The 20,223-nt window shown below is 41.2% G+C and overlaps 1 protein-coding gene across 1 annotated transcript in view; it reads left to right on the forward strand.

Moving 5' to 3' along the window:
- Positions 1 to 14,489, forward strand: part of AGO4 (argonaute RISC component 4) — a 40,923-nt gene extending 26,434 nt beyond the window's left edge. The window contains exons 14-18 of the mRNA XM_042996470.1: positions 550 to 865; positions 1,007 to 1,141; positions 7,906 to 8,007; positions 8,275 to 8,474; positions 10,616 to 14,489. Coding sequence (XP_042852404.1) covers positions 550 to 865; positions 1,007 to 1,141; positions 7,906 to 8,007; positions 8,275 to 8,474; positions 10,616 to 10,724 — 862 coding nt within the window. The 3' untranslated portion in view covers positions 10,725 to 14,489. The remainder of the gene's footprint in view (positions 1 to 549; positions 866 to 1,006; positions 1,142 to 7,905; positions 8,008 to 8,274; positions 8,475 to 10,615) is intronic.
- The last annotated feature ends 5,734 nt before the right edge of the window (positions 14,490 to 20,223 follow it).

Raw genomic sequence — 20,223 nt, forward strand, 5'->3', positions numbered from 1 at the left:
TCTAACTCTTGGTTTCCGCTCAGGTCATGATCTCACAGTTTGTGTGTTTGAGCCCTACATCAGGCTCTGCTCTGATAGCTCAGAACTTGCTTGGGATTCTTTCTCTCTCCCTCTCTCTCTGCCCCTCCCCCACTTGCACTCACACACTCTCTCTCTCTCAAAATAAATAAATAAACAAAAAAAAATTAAAGAGCACTGGGGGATTTTATTCCAGTTCCGTGTACATTCTGCATTTCTATATCTGCTGTGGGAATACTAGGATCCAAGAGTACTTGTTCTGGTCTTCCCTTTACACAGAGATTTTATTAAATTCAGCTCAGGTCCTCTTTGTTAATTCTTCCCTTCCTGCTATTATAGAAGAACCATGTTGTCTTCTTAAGTCAATTCAGATTCATTGCAGGAGAGGCACAAACACTCAGTGGCCCTTAGAGTTCTCACCTAATGGGCACAGGTCTTCGTTCCCTTTTGTAAGATTATATCTGTGATTGTATCCGGTGAGCTTGCTAAACACAGACATTTTCATCTGTATGTTTCCTTCAATCTGAGCAGGCCCTCGGTGTTCCAGCAGCCTGTCATCTTCCTGGGAGCCGATGTCACGCACCCCCCAGCAGGGGATGGGAAGAAGCCTTCCATTGCTGCTGTCGTTGGCAGTATGGATGGGCACCCCAGCCGGTACTGTGCCACCGTTCGGGTGCAGACCTCCCGCCAGGAGATCTCCCAGGAGCTCCTCTATAGTCAGGAGGTAATTCAGGACCTTACTAACATGGTTCGAGAGCTGCTGATCCAGTTCTACAAATCCACACGCTTCAAACCCACTCGGATCATCTATTACCGTGGAGGGGTATCCGAGGGACAAATGAAACAGGTACTCTGATTACCCATAGTTGCCTTTTGGGGTTTCTAGGTATCTGATGGAGCTTCCTCCCATCTGCCACTCTGGGTAAATCAGATCTGAGAGATGCTAGGTGAGTTCTCAATTAAACCTCATTCTGTTTGTAACTCCTAGGTAGCTTGGCCAGAGCTAATAGCAATTCGGAAGGCATGTATTAGCTTGGAAGAAGATTATCGGCCAGGGATAACCTATATTGTGGTGCAGAAAAGACATCACACACGACTCTTCTGTGCAGATAAAACAGAAAGGGTAAGAAACCATGGTATAAGCTTCATTATCTGGCACAAGTGAATACGTTTTTAAATAGGCATATGTACTTTTTTTCCTAAAAGGAGAAGTGTAATAATAAGTTAATATATTAACTCCAGTTGAGCTTAGATGATCACTTCTGAATGATACAGGTTTTAAGACTGAGTATTTCTCCTGTATGACAGAAGTGCTGGCTTCTAGAGTTGTTTGGCAGAGGCCAAAAACGTACCAGACATGCTGTAGTGATACAGGCAACCTCCAAGGGGCTGGTTTATCTACTTGAATTTTTTTTTTTAATTTTTTAAATGTTTATTTATTTTTGAGAGAGAGAGACACACAGAGTGTGAGTGGGGGAGGGGCAGAGAAAGAAGGAGACACAGACTCCGAAGCAGGCTCCAGGCTCCAAGCTGTCAGCACAGAGCCCGATGCGGGGCTCGAACCCACGAAGCATGAGATCATGAGCTGAGCCGAAGTCAGATGCTTAACCAACTGAGCCACCCAGGCACCCCTTTCTGGACTTTATTATCATATTGCTACTTTTTGTTACCAATGTCTAAGGCATAGTTCTAGGATATAAAGTAGAATTTCTCTTCCAAATGATTTTATATCAGTGCATGGGATTCTCGAGATACACACTTTGAACACTTATAATGTTATACTTTCTGACCATGGGCAAGTTAACTTCTCTAAGCCATAATGTTCTCAACTGTAAAATGTCATAAGAATACCTATCTCACAGGGTTGTTATAAGGATTAAATTAATAAGTGAATATTAATTTGGGGTACAGTTCCCAGCACTTGATGAGAGGTATTTTGTGTACTCGATTTATAATGTTATTTAGGTGTAAACTAGCTAAATTATAGGTATTTAATATTGAGTGACTCTGCTTCTGTGCTATTTTCTATGACATTACTTCATCTTTTCCAAGCCTTCCCTGATCCACCCCAGAGAGACCAGTTCTTTCTGTTGCTTAATCTTGTAATCTTGTGGGTCACTCCCATTATTTTCCAGTACGCCCTTAGTTTTTGTCTCTAATCCAAGGCTGAGCTGTTTCTTTTCGTTTTCAGAATCATTGGAAAACAAGATTTTCTCCTTGGGCTCCAGTTCCACCAATCAGCTTATATTCCAAGTGTTGTCTTCTGAATTGTCCAAACCCTGACTCAGTAGTGCTTCTTAGATCCCTTCTATACAAATTCTCCAAACTCTTGCCCAAACTCTGGTCACAGAATACGCCGCCACCCCCTCCTTGACTGCATCATCACCTCTCTGTCCCTCTGTCAGCTTGTTGTCCATGTAGCTCTAGGACCTGAATTATCTTCCTAAAACCCAAGCTATCTCATCGTTTTGTTCTTTGCCATCCCATGTCATTCCTAACCTTCCAAAGATTGATTATCCTGGTCCTTAGTCTACCCTGCTGCCTTGACACTTACCAACATCTCCAGTTTTCTAAACATGCCTTTTGCCAATCTCTAGCACTGGGTCAGTCCACTTATCCATTTCCTTTGCTTCAACTCAGGCCAGTAGAGAGATTGCTGAGGAAGAAAGTCATTTGTTTAATAAGAATGATATTACAGACTGATGATATCAAATCTCAGACAACCCTGGAGGCTGCAGTTTCTCTGTTCCTCCAGTTCCCCACAGCGTGTATTCCAAACCTTCGCACTCCTCAACAATCTGTCCCAATCTGCAATGCCTTCCCTGGCAACACTCTACCTTGCCAGCAGTAGAACAACCCTGTATTTCCCCAGTAAACAAAATCTAGAAGGCATAAATTTTCTCAACTTACTCTCCCCTACTTTCAAATGTACTGAAATGTGTTTTCTTTTCTCTATGCTCTCACATCTCAGAGGCTAAGTTCTCCACCTGGACTTTAGTTCCTAAAGGAACACTTCATTAATTACCGTGGTTTTTCAAAACTCTTGTTCCGGGGCGCCTGGGTGGCTCAGTCGGTTGGGCGTCCGACTTCGGCTCAGGTCATGATCTCGCGGTCCGTGAGTTCGAGCCCCGCGTCGGGCTCTGTGCTGACAGCTCAGACCCTGGAGCCTGTTTCAGATTCTGTGTCTCCCTCTCTCTCTGACCTTCCCCCATTCATGCTCTCTCTCTCTCTGTCTCAAAAATGAATAAACGTTAAAAAAAAATTAAAAAACAAACAAACAAACAAAAAACTCTTGTTCCTTCTTCTCACCCTTTAAAGTTCCTCAGCTCTTCCTAGGTTCCCCTCACTAAACTTCCCTTTACTCTGCTTATCTTTCTTTTATTTCATGACCAAAATAGAGGAAAACTGACTTGACTTTCCATCTGTACCTTCTTACATATTACATCAATTCTCTGTAGCCTGACTTCAGTGTTAATGATTCTACTGAAGTTCTTTGCTCAGTGACTTGCTCATTTCGAATCTAGTGATATCTTATCAGGTTCTTACGCTGACCTCTTCGCCTTAGCAATAATATGACTTTCCAGATTCAGTGCCCTCCTCTATAATCAGGCTTTTTTTGACTCCTCTTCCTCTATCCATTAAACACTGACATTTCCAGGCATTTCATACTTTTCTTCCTCGTCTCTTCTGAATTTGAACTCTCTTTAGTCTCACCCACTTTTCTGCATTCATTGATTTTCTTAGAGATTCCTAAATTTGTATTCCCAGCCACAAGCATTTCTATGCAGTTCCTGACCTTCACCTCCAATTGTCTACCAGACACGTTTACTTAGATGCTCTGTAGACACTGTATCAGCAAGATAGGCTAGACTGTGGTAACAAAAAAACTCCAAAGTCTTAGTGGCTTACAAAGATGTATTTCTTGCTTATATCACATACCCACTGTGGCTCTGCTATGGTGTGACCCTGATGTCCTCCTTTTGGAACCTAGGCTGACAGAGAAGAATCTATCTTGAACATCACCAGTCATTACAGCAGAGGGGGAGAAAGATACGCACAAGCCATATGCTGGCTCTTAAAGCTTCTGCCCAGAAGTTACACATTTCAGACCACATTTTACAGCCAAAGCAAGTTACATAGCCATTCCTGAGTTAATTGGGTGGGGATGTATAATCCTCCCCCAGGGAAGGGCATGGGAATTTTTGGCACTAGTGATACAATCTACCACAGGCATTTCAAGCAAAACACGTCTAAACCTTCTACTTATTGTTTTATCCTCATCCAAAGCCCATTCCTCCCCCAATTTTCCTTTTCTTCTGTGACTTGGCATCACTGTACATTGATTCAGCCAAGCTAGAAACTTCAGAGTTGTCTTTAAACTCTGCTTCTTTCCTCTCCCCCCATATCCAGTTGGTCAAATAGTCTTCTGTGTTCTGCCCTGAAATCTCTTGTCTTCATTCTTCCTCCTGTGTGTTCCCTCTGGCCTAGGCAGAACCTTCCGTTTTGCAGGAGACTCCTAGTGGTCTCCCCATCTTCACAGATGCACCCTCAACCTGCCGTCAGAGCTATGTTTAAAAAATACAGATCTCAGGGTGCCTGGCTGACTCAGTTGGTAGAGCATGTGACTCTTGATCTTGGGGATGTGAGTTCAAGCCCCACATTGGGTGTAGAGCTTACTTAAAAAAATACGTATCATACCTTGCCAATCTACTATTCAGAAACCTTCATGTATCCCCCATTGCCTGCCAGATACTTCCCTTCGGTGTTCAATGCTTTCCTAAGGTAGCTCAAACATAACATTTTAGTTTCATCTTTCCACAATACCTTCATACACCATCCATTTCCCACATGATGCATTTGAATCCCTGGGATGACCACATCCATCCCACTCTTTTTATTTCCCCCACTATTTTTATTAAGGTATAATGTAGATACCGTAAAATCCACGTTTTTTTTAAATTTTTTTTTAACGTTTATTTATTTTTGAGACAGAGACAGAGCATGAACGGGGGAGGGGCAGAGAGAGAGGGAGACACAGAATCAGAAGCAGGCTCCAGGCTCTGAGCCATCAGCCCAGAGCCCGACGCGGGGCTCGAACTCACGGACCGCGAGATCGTGACCTGAGCTGAAGTTGAACGCTTAACCGACTGAGCCACCCAGGCGCCCCATAATCCACGTTTTTGGTGTACTGTTTTGCAAGTTGTGACAAATGCATATAGTTGTGTAACCACCATGTCTATGAAGACATAAACAATATATCACACACACACATTTTTCCAAGCCCTCTGCAGTCAACCCTTTCCCTCACCTATAGCCCCTAGCAACCGCTGACAGACGTTCTGTCCTTATAGTTTTGTTTTTTTCCAGAATGAAATATAAGTGGGATACCATAGCCTGCGGTCTGGTTTCTTTTACTTAGCATAATGCATTTGAGATTCATCCAAGTTTATCATGTATATCAGCAGTTTATTCCTTTTCATTGCTTAGTATTCCTCATATGGCTGAACCACAGTTTATCTCTTCCTGACTTTAGGGGATATTTGGAGTGTTTCCTGTTTTCATCCCATCCCCCTTTTCAACTCCTGCTCATCCTATAAAGGATGGCTCAACTCTTTGCTCCCACCAGCATTTTCCAGTGCCTTCCATAATGCCCTTATCACACTGCACTGCAGTTCATTGCAGATGGTGTTCATGAAGGGCAGGAATGCAAGTTCATTAGTTCTCTCCATGCCTCCATCTCTCATCCCCAACATCTGCTGCAGAGCCTTGCACATGGGTGCTCAAGCAGTAATTGTTGAGTTAAACATGCCTGGATCCCTTTTTCCCGAGGGCAGCATCTCCTTAGATTCTCATCTGTTGATTCCAAGAGAGTTGTTTCAAAAAAGATTCTAAGGTCAAATAAGTTTGGGAAATACTATATCCACCACCTCCCTCGTAAAGATTATACATTACTGAATAAAGGTTCTGAGAAATCCTACAACAGAAAAACCGTTTTAACTTGAGTTCAACCCAGTATTTTTCAAATCTCTTTGACCATAAAATACCTAAATGCATCCTGCAGAACTAATATTCCTCAAGCACACACTTTGGGAAACAATGCCAGAACTAGTATAACTCCTTTACATTTCCTCTTGCCCAACTAGGTCCCCAAGTTCATATTTGAATTTGATAGAATGAGACTTTTCTCTACTCATAAATGTTCTTGTACACATTGGTATACAATTCAGCTGAAGGTAATGGTAGTTAGAATAGAGCCAAATAAACTCCCATCAAATTCATGCCTCAATGCAAAATAAACTTCCTCATACGGAACCCTGCTGTATATCACAAGAGGATGAAAACTGACCAAATACCAAGGTTTATTTCCTTTACTTGTAAATGCATTTCTGAAGTTCCCCCCTCTACTTTCCTAGAAATTTGATTTTAGAACTTTGGCTGTAATTGAACCTTACAATTTAGAATTGTAAAAGTGTTTCATAGCTAGTTTTATAGCTGATTAGATTAAGACCTAAAGATGTTATGTTTTGTTCAAGGTATGTAGTTGCAAGACTAGCCTTGGAACTGAAACCCTGGTTTTCCTAATTCCCATTTCAGAGTACTCTTACTGATAATGCATGTGCCAGTGACTTCTTTTACTGATTCTGTCAAAGCATTACTTTTTTAAAAATTTTTTTTAGTGTTTATTATTTTTGAGAGAGAGACAGAGCACAAGTCAGGGAGGGGCAGAGAGAGAGGGAGACACAGAAACAGAAGCAGGCTCCAGGCTCCAGGCTCTGAGCTGTCAGCCACAGAGCCCAACACAAGGCTCAAACCCACAAAGTGTGAGATCATGACCTGAGCTGAAGTCAGACACTTAACTGACTGAACCACCCAGGTGCCCCAAAACCATTGCTTTTGTTGAGCCTGGTGTACCAGTACAAAGATTTATTCATCTTAACTTTTTTTTAAGTTTTCTTTTTAATTTTTTTAATGTTTATTTACATTGGAGAGAGACAGAGACAGAGCATGAATAGAGAAGGTGCAGGGAAAGAGAGGAAGATACAGAATAGGAAATAGGCTCCAGGCTCCAAGCTGTCAGCACTTAGCCCAACGTGGGGCTTGAACTCATGAATGGTGAGATCATGACCTGAGCCAAAGTCAGATGCTTGACTGACCGAGCCACCCAGGTGCCCCGCTTCATCTTAACTTGTAATGAAAGTTGTGCATATTTTTTTTACTCCAAGTAAGAAATAAAGTTGCATTTTTGGCGGGGGGGGGGGGGGGGGGGGACACCTGGGTGGCTCAGTCGCATCCAACTTTTGATTTTGGCTCACATCATGATCTCATGGTTTGTGGGTTCGAGCCCCATGTCGGGCTCTGTGCTGACAGTGTAGAGCCTGCTTGGGATTCTCTCTCTCCCTCTCTCTGCCCCTCCCCTGCTCATTTTCTCTCTCTGTCTCTCTCTCTCTCTCTCTCTTAAAATAAATAAACTTTTTTTTAAAAAGTTGATATTTTTTCACAGGAAGCTTATCCATTGCAAATGTCTTTACATCCCCTCTGTGAACAATGCCAATATGTCAGTATGCCAATATATCATCTGCAAATAGATGACAATAATGCAACCCAAAGTCATAGGTAAAATAATCCTTTTTCTGGATTCCCTTATAGAAACAATGGAGTATTTTTGTTTGAGAAAATACTTAAGGATAAAGTGGTTGGACTAAGGAGAGTTACAGAAAATTCATCATGTTGAATTAAACTGATTTTCAAAACTTCACTTAAGAACAGTTTGCTAACTTGTTACCAATTAACACATAAAAGGAAAGTATGGTCTGAGTTCAGTTTGGCATTTTGATGACTAATTATACCTCCCTCCACCTCTTTTTGTTTGTTTGTTTGTTTTGGTAGGTGGGGAAAAGTGGCAATGTACCAGCAGGCACTACAGTGGATAGCACCATCACACATCCATCTGAGTTTGACTTTTACCTCTGTAGTCATGCAGGAATTCAGGTAATTTGGAAGCTGGTTCAGATCTTTGACTTGATAAGGAGATGTTTGCAAACTGAGCAACCAGCTTGAGTAGACTTGTTATTCAACACTATGCGTCAGTTTGTTAATGCTTGTATTCTAGAACTGTTATCTTTCCTTCTGGGTATCTGCTTGTAGTTGTGCTAGGAAGGAATACTTCTGAATTTAAGGAGTGGATTTCAATTCTTCTCTCCTCTCAGGTAATTAACCCATGTCAGAAATGTATTAATCATACAAGTCTCTCTCCAGGGAACCAGCCGTCCTTCCCATTACCAGGTCTTATGGGATGACAACTGCTTCACCGCAGATGAGCTCCAACTACTAACTTACCAGCTATGTCACACCTATGTGCGATGTACACGCTCCGTCTCCATTCCAGCTCCCGCATATTATGCCCGGCTTGTAGCATTCCGGGCAAGGTATCATCTGGTGGATAAGGATCATGACAGGCAAGTTTCTCAGGCACCATGAACTCTCTTTTTATCTGAGTCAGAAGCATGTTAAAAAAAAAAAAAAAAAAAAAAAAAAAGCTACTACAGAGGAGTAGAGCTACTTTTGGAGGAGCTAAACTTCCTTTTAGGATTTAAATTTCAAGAAGCAAATAAAATCACATGTGCCTTTGAGAGCTTATAATGTGACTTTTGGTCCAAGAAGTGCTCAGGCTTGCTCGTACTTGCATGGTGTGTCTATACTCTGCCCAAGGGAAAAAGTCTAATTTGGAGCTGCCTGTGGTTTTCCCGTGGAACAAAATGCATTCGGTTCTGTTTAGGTCCTGAGCAGCCTCAGAGGTGGCAGGCACAGTGTCTTGACTCCAGTCTGAGCAGTCACAGGCCTGTGGATTCCACTTCACGCAAGAGGAAGTCCTGAACATTTCGCTTTGCTTTCAGTGCAGTCTGGAAGAATGTACCAGAGTGAATTTGGGCATGTGTGTGGGAGAGGAGGGGTGCCAGACCATTTTTACCCCCAAATAGGGATCTCAGTAAGAATCAGATATTTTGACCTGTTACTGACGACTATTAAATAGCTGAACAAGCTCTCTGCATTAATTTTCTTTTCCAAATGACCATCTGTGAAGTGTAGCAGTTTCTGGGCTCTTCCCCAAGTCTGAATTCAGCTGCTAAATAGTAGACATTCCATTGCAAGTCTATTTCTGTAAGAGTTGAAAATACGCTATTATGGAAAATGCCCAGCTGTGGCTTTATACCTTCCGTTCTGTAATATACATTCATTCATTTAACACATTTATTAGGTATTGACTGTGTGCCCAGCACTGTGCTAGGTACTAAAAATAAAAATACTAAAATGGGGAAGACCTGCTTCCTGGGATTTTCTGTTTCAGTATGGCAGACAAAACAGGCAAATGCAGAACTGACAATTAGCCTGAGGCAGTATAGGTGAGGGACCTCAGAAGAAAGGTTGTTAGAGAAGATTTCATAGCTGGATGGATGGGATTTGGCTCTGGAAAGAAGAGAAAAGGATTTTCCAGGCAGAGGGAACAATGGACAAAAGAGAAAGCAAGTGACATGTTTAGACAATAGCGAGTTTTCTTTGGCTAGAGCATATGAAGCTGAAAAAGTATGTCAGAGCAAGGTTGTCTTTGTTAAATGTAAAAAGCTACTTTGGGGATAAAATATCTGGTCCTTAACCATTAATCGGACTTACATGGGAGAGAAGATGAAGTAAAAGATAACTAAGATAATGAGTTTAGATGATAAGGACGCTAATAATTTAGTAAATAATGATAAATAAATAATTTAGTAAGGTAATTAAGTGGCAAAATTAATAAATTAAGTCAGAAGAAGGATGGTGTTTTTTTACAGTTTACTAAGCCCTTTGTAATACATGGCACCCTTAAGAAATATGTTCAGAAGTTATTATTGTTATCCTGAAAGACCAAAGTTCAAAGGAATTGTTACCTCTCCAAGATCATATAGCTAGTGAGAGGAAGATGAGAAGAGACTCATGGCATAATGACATTTGCACAGTAACATGGTATGTTCCAGCACTGTGCTAGGCGCAGAAATTCATTTGTCAAATGGTTATTGAGGATATACCATGTGCCAGGCACCGGGGATTCGGTGGTGAGTAAGATAGACAAAGTCACTGCTTTCTTGGAGTTTACATTTACTGAGCAAAACATATAGCTAACTATCCAGTTAATAATTTCAATTGTGTTTAATACTATGAAAGAAAAATAGAGGATTCTGTGGAAGTATGTCTCAGGTGGATCTGACCTGAACTTTGGAATCAGGGAAGACTTCTTTGAGGGAAATGACATCTGGCCGAAGCCTAAAGGACAGGTTGGCTTTAACCAGACATAGGAGGCAGTAGAAGTCCTAATGTAAGCACTGTTAAGGATTTGGGTCTTTGTAGACATTATTCTATTTAATTATTGCAACAGCCCGTTTAATAAGTTGTATTGCATTTTTCAGTTGAGCAAACTCATGTTTAGAGAGACATAAATTATTTAAGGAGGCACAGCTTGAGCCTAAGATCTTCTGAAACCCAGTATTATTTGTGCTATTTGAAACATGTGAAGTTTGCAGTAGTCTTTTGTTACACCTGGCTTTTTGCATTATTCTCTTTACAGCGCGGAAGGCAGTCATGTGTCAGGACAGAGCAATGGCCGGGATCCTCAGGCCTTGGCCAAGGCTGTGCAGATTCACCACGATACCCAGCACACAATGTATTTTGCCTGAGAGTCTCAGAAAAAGAACTCAATCAATTTGACACCCCATGCAGCCTCAAAATGTTTCAAATGCCTACCGCCTCTAGAGAGAGCCAAGTTGACTTCAGGTGGTCTACCAGCAGCTCGGAATAGTTGCACTGAATCTATACTTCGCAGCACTGTCTGATGCATCAACAAAATTGAGCCATTTTTTAAAAGTAATAGATACTCCTAGATTGTCTTCTCTGATGCACTGGACTGAATTTTTACCTCATCATGCAAAGGCTGATCAGCCTGAACTTCCTTAAGGACTTTACAAGAAAAGGTTTCTATGGAATATTTTGCTAGCTGTGGTGTTCCCCGCATCCCTCTAGTCTTCTAAGAGACGATTCTTCCTTGTTTTCTGTATTCATTGAGTGGGGTGTATGCGTAAGTGGGAGAGAAAAACCAAACAATCTACTTCAGTTCAGCGTAACTGTTTTAATTGTGGGGGTCCATAGACTTTTTAATGGAGATTTCTGACTTCGCCACTGTAAATGCCTTTAACGAGCATTAACTTTTGAAAGTTTTACAGAGTTTTGTTAGTTTTCCTACTTTATCTTCTTGATCTCTACAGTCTTGTGCTGTGCAAATACAGGCTGCCAGGCGATTGCACTATGTTTGGCTGCAGATGCAGAACAGGCAGCTCTCTTATTTGGTTGGCTTTTGTGAATGTGTAACACAAACAGATGTAATGCATGTCACGGTGACAGATAACACTGCCATGGTAAGAGTACTCCTGTTTCCCCTCTCTTTGAAAAAAAAAAAAAAAATTAGCTTTTAGTATTTTTTCAAAGTTTTCAAAAGTGCCCATTTTATGCTGCTGTGTGGTTTGTTAGATCTAAATGATTTTTAAACTTTTCTCACAAAAAATTAACTTTGGCAATAAACATTTTTTAAGGTCCCTTTTCTTCCTCCCCCTGACAATGTAGTTTTCTAGAGGAGATTTCGGTATGATTTTATCAGCTATTTCTTATAGGTCATAATCTGGCAACTTCTGAAACTGGTCAGACAAGACATATATTTCCATGGCTTTTTAAAGAATTATTTTTGTCTGTTTTATAGTCACAGTTGGTGTCCTGTCACTTTGTTTTAAAATAAGCTAGAACCAGGACGCTTCCTTATCGGATAGGCTTTGCCAGTCCTTAAGGTACATTGAGCGATGCTGCAACTTGCACAGATGTACCAGCATTTAAAACTGTTTTTCCCGGGAATCAAGGTTACTCACACAATTATGTGCAGTGCAAATTTTTTTGCTTCTCTTTCAACCTGAAATGTACTTGGTGGGGTTTCCCTCCTTTCACTAAACTAAAACTGCATTTATAGAAGAAAAGGTTGACTTTTCTTAACAGAGTCTAGATTCCGATCACAAGGAGATGGGTTACTTTCTTGATCCAGACAAAGGGAGCTGATCTAAAGCAAGCATCAGTGAACGTGTAGGGGAAAGGAAAGAGTATTTTGTATTTAGTGTAGATAACACTTTGTGAATGGACAACAGTTACATAGAGTCTTGGTAGTTCCAGCCAGTGTTTCCCAGCCCAAATTTTACTGACTTGTGATTCTCTCTCCGGGAACCTCAGAAGTGAAAGCTGGAGAAGGGGATAAAAGCCCTAGAACCACACTCCGTATGGCTGAGGCAGGTGCTGGGGGAAGAGACAGACACAATGTGGTAAAACGATTTTGCCACCTCTGTCTGGAAACTGCTGGTGGGGAAACACTGGATCTGATGGTGAAGGGTGTTTGCTTGAACTCATTAGCCGGTCCAAATCTCTTAAACTAGCCTTCTCAAAATCCCAGCAATACAAAGCACTGTTTTTCTTCAGTCTTTTAAAGAAGCTTGTAAATACATTGAAGTTTACATTTCCATGTGCTGTTGATCGGTGGCGCCACCAGTGTTTGCTAAGACTGGTCTCTGAGAGTTTTATAACGTATACTGAGTCCTGTAGCTCATTAAGATGACTGCAGACATCCTCATTCTCTGCATATAGTGGGATGAAAGCAAGCTCTGTAACCGAGGCACAACATAGGCAGGAGCGAAGAGATGGCAGATGTTAATTTCTTAAGATTTTCCTTTTCTGCAAATACCTCACTTGGATACTACAAATCAGGACATGTTGGTGAGGGGCTGGCTGCTGCTTTTATTCACACTTGTTCAGGGAGAGCTCAGAAAAATAAATACCCTTCAGCATGGCTACCCTGGACCCAAGAGGAGGAAAAACAGAAACTTCTTTAGGAGAAGAAGGACTTACTGGCGTCCAGGATGTGAAGGACTCTTGGTGGCTGGCTGGCTGGCCAGCAGGCACCACACCTGCACTTGAGTGCCTCCGGCTTGCTTGTTAATAATGCACAGAAGAAGTGTCACTTCTCACCATCTCCTGCACGTATGGAGCAGGGAGCGAGGCGGAATGCCGGGAAGCCCTGATTTACTTGCCGGCAGTCGGGCTGTATGCTTGACCTTGAACTATACAGTTTGTACAACCTCAGTCAGTCCTATACACTGGGGCAAATCAGTGTGGTGGTGGAGGAAAAGCCGGGAGGCCTATTTTTATAGGAAACAGTACCTTTAAGGGGGCAAATGCTGTAGTTTTGGATGAAAGGAAAGAAATATGGAAGAACTAGGATAATTGGAAAAAACTTGCTGGCGGGGGGCGGGAGGGGGGGACGGTGAATCTTAAAGAGGTAATCGCTGCAGAATCAGAGTTGCAGCAATACTGTTGCAAGCAAGTCTAAATACAGAGTTTCAATTTGGCTTGACAATTTGAATATGATAACCCCTTTGGACTGACTGAATCGTTATGCATGTGTCAATCAATGGGAGGTGTGCATTCTCTAGAAGTAGATTTACTGTTTGGTTTTTTTAAAATGCAGCCTGTTTAGGCACTGTCATGTGGTGTGAAAGATTGAAATGTAGCAATGCTAAAGAGTAACAATTAGGGGATAAGGCACGGGGATATTAAGAGAATGGTGAAGATCCAAATGTTGAACCGATTATGTTTTGTTGTTATTGTTGTTCGCTGTTGAACCCTGAGTGGTTGATAAGGTGAACTAGTGGCTTAATGCAGCCAGCAGTCTGGGCAGGCAGAACATATTCATTCTTACTGTAAATTCTATTTGCTGCTTCCAAAGGTGATGATTTATAAGCAGACATGTTCTATATGGTCTGTATTTTAGGATCTGGCACCCAGACTATATCAGAGCTTATCTACCTGGCTCAGCTATCTACCCTTCCTGTGGGAAAAGGCAATCCACTGTTTAAGAAGGCTCACTCTCTCTGCCCTGCCCTAGCAACCCTTTGTGGATGTGCTGTAAGATTTTCTTGCTCAATAGCAAGGTGGTAGCTCTGCTTTCATTTTAAGAAAGTAGAGGCTGAGGGCATTGTGTCAATACTGCTTCAACTCCAAGGATTTTTCCTTGTAAAATTAAAGGGAAGATCTTGTTATTGATTAACCATTTTCTTATCCCTTGCTATTGACATTCATGCTCTTTCTATGTCTGGTGGCTGAAAATGTTTGCATTTGTTCATTTGACTAATGGTGTAATTTTGGTTTCTATATTGTTAGACCTGTAATGTTTTAAAATGTATTTTATTAACTCTGGACTGGATGTATGTCTCTAGCAATACGAGGTACTTTCTAAACTATTAAGGGAGGGGTGGTATCCCCATGTTGAGACAAGATGATGGTTGTTTAAATTTTGTAATTTTTTTTTTTTTTGGCCTGCAGGGATATTTTGTGTTCATGTGTCCAAAAGAGAATAAATTGGCATTCTTGTGCCAAAAGTTGTTTTTTGTTGTCAAATTTCAAATACATATGGAGTATACTGTAATGGAAACAGACATGGTTGCTTTTTAAAAACAATTTCCTCTATTTAAGAAGTTTGAGAGAGAACAGAGGGGAAACTTAGTGTTTTTAACTCCTGGGTCTCCCTATCTCTAGAAATTGATACTTGGGGATTTGGGAAGAGCTTCTCAGCAAAATTTCACATATGAAAACTTTTATAAGATTCATCAGGTTCTCAGGATAGCTCTTAACAGGAAAATCTATTTGAGTGAAGTTTTGAGAAAAATCTGCAGTCTCCAGAGGGCAGTACAGCCACATACTTTAAGACTAACTTTTCGAGAGGAGGAGCTGTCTAAATTCCCCCAACCTGGGGCTATCCAGTCTTAAGTCCTTAAAAAATTCTCACCACATTTGGGTGAGTCACAGCAGGGATAATGCAGAGATTTTCACAATATGGTACTTATCTTCAGGGAATTTATGGTTTGCCAGAGGGACAAGTTCTGCATACAACACACTTTACTACAGGTAGTTGTTTTTTTTCCATCAGCACAATATCCCCCTCTCCCTGTTTACCCACTGTCAAACATTTATCACAAACTCAGTACATGCCAAACTCTGCCTAGATGCCAGGAAAATAGAAGAGTAAAAACTTAATCCTTCAAAGAGTTCATTCCAATATAGCATGGGGTAAGGGAGGCAGTGAGATTAACATTATCTGAGTGCCTAGTATAGCCAGTCAGTTTATATTGACGTCTTTACTTCCAGTGACAGTCCTTTCACGCTGATAACAGTATCCCTTTTTTGAAGATGAGGAGTCCGCTTCAAAAAGGATAAATAACACACAGTCCCTGGATGGCACAGGCCTATCTAATTATTACCCCTGTGGTTGAGCACAAAATGACAGGAACTTAGAAGGAGAAACAACTTTTGCTATGGGGAGTCAGGAAAGACTTTACAGTGGTGGTGAATTTGGGGATGGGTCAGCAGGAGTTTACCAGGTGGACAAAGAGGATGAAGAGATTCTAGACACACTATTCCCATACAGTAGATTGTGGTAGCTGCATTTTTTGTCTAAGTGCTTTCCCTTACTCCTCCTTTGGGTGATGGAATATCTCCTATGGGAATCTCATTATTTAGTGTGTTTCAGGTAAGTCTAAATGACCTTCCCACCTTGTCCCCCACCATATGTGTCATGTTCATGTCCATTCTTGAATCAGTCACTGGGGGATGTACACCAGCTAAGAGTGACTAGTGTGTCCACTCCTCTGTGTAAGTGTATGTGTGGGGTGGGGGGGGGAGTGGGTGTCAGTGGGTGTGACCAGCAAGTAGGAGAGGCACAGATTATTACAAGCCATATGCCTCTCTCTCCATCTCTTGGTTCTGATTTCCTCTATGTTGACTTTATTCTCCAGAGGCTAGTGACAATCATATAAGGACAAGAGGTATAAAAGCAGATGAGGAAAGCGGAATCTATATTGCAAATTGACTGGAGAAGAAAAGAAAAGAAATAAGTTTAACAAACATATCTGGAGCTCCTATTATGCAGTAGGAAATATGAACGACACAAGTTATGGCCATGGAAAGGTTCATTTGTAAACTTGGGGTCATAAATGTAACAAAGTAGCTTTGAAAGTTACGTGCCTTGAGAAATGTATACATGGAACCATGGGATCACTTGGAGAGGTTCCCAACCCAGCTAGGGGATGATAAAGGAAGGCTTCTTAGAGGAAGTGATGAATGAGTTGCCTCATAATGAATAAGTACAAGTTTTATAAATGAACTAGGTGGAAGAAGGCATTCTAAGAATTCTCGTCATTGGCAAAGTCACAGAGAGAAAAAAAAGATTATGAATTATTTAGATGAATTACAAGTAATTTCAGTACTCTTAGATCATAAAGGGTGAGGGAGGAAGAGATGATAAATTCAGATGACAGAGGCAAGCACCAGTTCCTGACAGGACAGGACTTGAATGGCATGCTAAGAGGTTAGAGTTTATCCATAGGTGCAGGGGAATAGCACAATCTTATTTGTGTCAGTGATGTAGCAGTAGTGTTGTGGGTACGTTGAAGCAGAAGTTTTGCTGAAGGGAAGTTAGAGTTTTATGGTAGTAGCCCTAACAGATGATGAGGGTTGAATTTGAGCAGTGATGGTGCAGTTGGAGAGAAGGGATGAACACGAGAGATTCCAGAAAGTAGAAAAAGCAGAACTTGAAAGTGGACATAGACAGTGTGGGGAAGAAGGCCGACTCATTGCGACTCCCAGGTTTCTGCCACTGAGAGAATGAACACAGATGAAAAAGAAAATCTGTACCTTATGGGAAGGAGGAAGGTGGTAAGTTCAGTTTTGGACAAATTGGATTTGAAGGTGGTACATGTGGACTGGAGAAAGTTTGGGAGTCATCAGTAAATAGGTGGTGATTAAAACTAGTCATACATGTGTTCAGGAAGATTGTTCAGGGCAAGAAGAAATAAGAAATATGGATTACTGGGGGAGACAGATCTTTAAAAGATAGACACAGAAAGAGGCACATCCAGTTGAGCGCAGACTCTTGATTTCGGCTCAGGTCATAATCTCACGGTTCGTGAGTTCGAGCCCTGCTTCCGGCTCTGTGCTGACAGTAAGGAGCCTGCTTTGGATCCTCTTTCCCTCTCTCTCTGCCCCTCCCATGCTTTCTCTCTCTCTCTCTCAAAAACAAATGAATAAACTTAAAAATTTTTTAAAGCTTAATCTATATATTATACATATTTTTATATTTATATTTTTAAGTTTAACCTATATCTTTATATGTTAGATATATAATCTATAATTCTTATTATATATAATTATGTAAATATAATTCCTATTATATATAAAATTCCTATTATATATATAATCTCTCTCTCTCTCTCTCTCTTTATATATCTTCCATTAGTTCTATTTTTCTGGAGACTCCTGATTAATATTGAAGGTAACTGCCCTTTTTCTTCTGGCTGCTTCCAGTATCTTCTCTTCCTTTTTGATTTTCAACACTTTGACTATAAAAGGCCTAGGTATCTTTATATGGACCTGCTTGAGACTTTGTCTCATTCATTTTTGTGAAATTGGCACTTAGTGTCTGGCATATAGTTGGTGCTCTTTAATGTATGTTACACACAAAATCCATAGACTATCACAGATATTTAAGGAAGTAATGCTTGAAAAGCCCTCCACCCTATGCTTTGCTCTCCCAGTGGTCCTATCTCATCTAATTCTGAACTCTAGTCTCTGTGATATCTTTCCGTGACTCTGCTCCTTGCCCCTGGACTTGGTTGGCATTTGAACTTGGTGTTTTCTTGTGTTTAATCCTGCCTTTCCCAGCTGCCTTCACTTGGCTGTCCTCAGAGTGTTAGGGTCCTTTGTGACATTAATCCCCCAGTCCCAACCCTGTGTATCGGGGGAGGGGGAGGGCAATTCTGACATTAGGAATAATAAAGAGTTTTAAAATTCTTGTTAAAAAAGATACCATACATAGGGGTGCCTGGGGGGCTCAATCAGTTAAGTGTCTGACTTCAGCTCTGATCTCACAGTTCATGGGTTCAAGCCCCGTGTCAGGCTCTGTGCTGACAGTGCAGAGCCTGGAAACTGCTTCGGATTCTGTGTCTCCCTCTCACTCTGCTCCTCCCCCAGTTGTGCTCTGTCTCTCTCAAAAATAAATAAATAAACACTTTTAAAAAATTTTAAAAAGATACCACACACAATGGCAACCTATTTCAAATATTACCTTTCAATGCATACACATTTCTATATAGTTGTAGTCTTAATGCATATAGGGTTTCATATTTCTATTATTTCACTATTACATAATGAAGTTATGTAATAACAAGACTGAAGTCATGTCATTTTGCAGTCACAATAATTCATTGGACAACATTTATTGAATACCTACTGCCTACATGACATTGTATTAGGCACTGGGGCTACAAAGATAAATAAAGTTTGGTTTTTCTTCACGCTTCTGAGACTTTTACATGTTTAGAGGAGGAGGAGGTGGAGGAGGAGGAGGAAAGGAAAGGCTACGTCGTCGACAAAAGAGAGCAGCTAAGTGTTGCCACATGTATCACAGGAAGTTCAAGCAGGGACACATGGGAGGGAATATCATAGGTTGTCGTGAAGGCAGGAAGCCTTGAGCTGAGTTTTGAAATACAAGTAGTTTCATCAGTAAGATGGAGGAGATGTTGAGGTTTTAGGGGAATTAATATATGCTCATCCCTACACCAGTTCAGAACCGACTGAAAAATGGACATAGATATCATATAGTTGGACAAAAGCAAGATGTCAGCTTTATTGCTGGTAAGACGTAGATAAGAGGACTTTCTTAGAAGTGATGGCAAATGAGAGTGCTAAAATTGCCATTTGTTTAAGCATGCTTACCTTCACAGCAAGCACAGGACAACCTTGGTTTTCCACACAAGGCAAGAGTCAACTTTTCCCAGTTTAGTGATTAAAAACTTTAGAATAAAATCAAATTTTTAAAAATCCCATTTATTATATTTTATTTTTTTAAGTTTGTTTGTTTTGAGAGAGAGAAAGAGACAAAATGAGCAGGGCAGGGGCAGAGAGAGAGGGGAAGAGAGAGAGAATCCCAAGCAGGCTCCACACTGTCAGCGCAGAGCCCAATGTGGGGCTCGAACTCACGAACTGTCAGATCACGACCTGAGCTGAAACCAAGAGTCAGATGTTTAACCAACTGAGCCACCCGGGCATCCCCAAAAATCCCATTTAAACAGCATCTAAAATATAAAATGCTTAGGGATAAATTTGAACAAAGATGAAAAGATGTGTAAGAACTGTACATTGAAAACTAGAAAACATTGCTGATGGAAATTAAAGGCCTTCATAAATGGAGAGATACATTATGATCATGGATCAGAAAACTTAAAAGCATTAAGGTGTTATTTGTACCCAAATTGATCTATAGCTCTAACGCAATCCCAATCAAAATCCAGCAGGCTTTTGGTAGAAATTTACAGCTGATTATTTATTTATTTATTTAAAATTTTTTTTACGTTTATTTATTTTTGAGACAGAGACAGAGCATGAACGGGGGAGGGTCAGAGAGAGAGGGAGACACAGAATCTGAAACAGGCTCCAGGCTCTGAGCTGGCAGCACAGAGCCCGATGCGGGGCTCGAACTCACGGACTGTGAGATCATGACCTGAGCTGAAGTCGGACGCCCAACCGACTGAGCCACCCAGGCGCCCCTTTATTTATTATTTTAAATAGGCTCCACGCCCAGTGTGAGGCTTGAACTCATGATATGAGATCAAGAGTTGCATGCTCTACTGAGTGAGTCAGTCAGGCACCCTAGAAACTTATAGCTGATTTTTAAAAATTTATATTGAAATGCAGGGGCGCCTGGGTGGCACAGTCGGTTAAGCGTCCGACTTCAGCCAGGTCACGATCTCGCGGTCCGTGAGTTCGAGCCCCGCGTCAGGCTCTGGGCTGATGGCTCAGAGCCTGGAGCCTGTTTCCGATTCTGTGTCTCCCTCTCTCTCTGCCCCTCCCCCGTTCATGCTATGTCTCTCTCTGTCCCAAAAATAAGTAAAAAACGTTGAAAAAAAATTGTTTAAAAAAAAAATTTATATTGAAATGCAAAGGACCTCAAATAGCTAAAAACAACTTTGAAAAGAAAAACATAGTTGGAGAACTTATGCTACCTGTGGAGGATGGATTCTAAGATGGTCCCATGATCCC

The sequence above is a fragment of the Panthera tigris genome, chromosome C1, assembly GCF_018350195.1.
Source record: "Panthera tigris isolate Pti1 chromosome C1, P.tigris_Pti1_mat1.1, whole genome shotgun sequence".
NCBI lineage: Eukaryota > Metazoa > Chordata > Mammalia > Carnivora > Felidae > Panthera > Panthera tigris.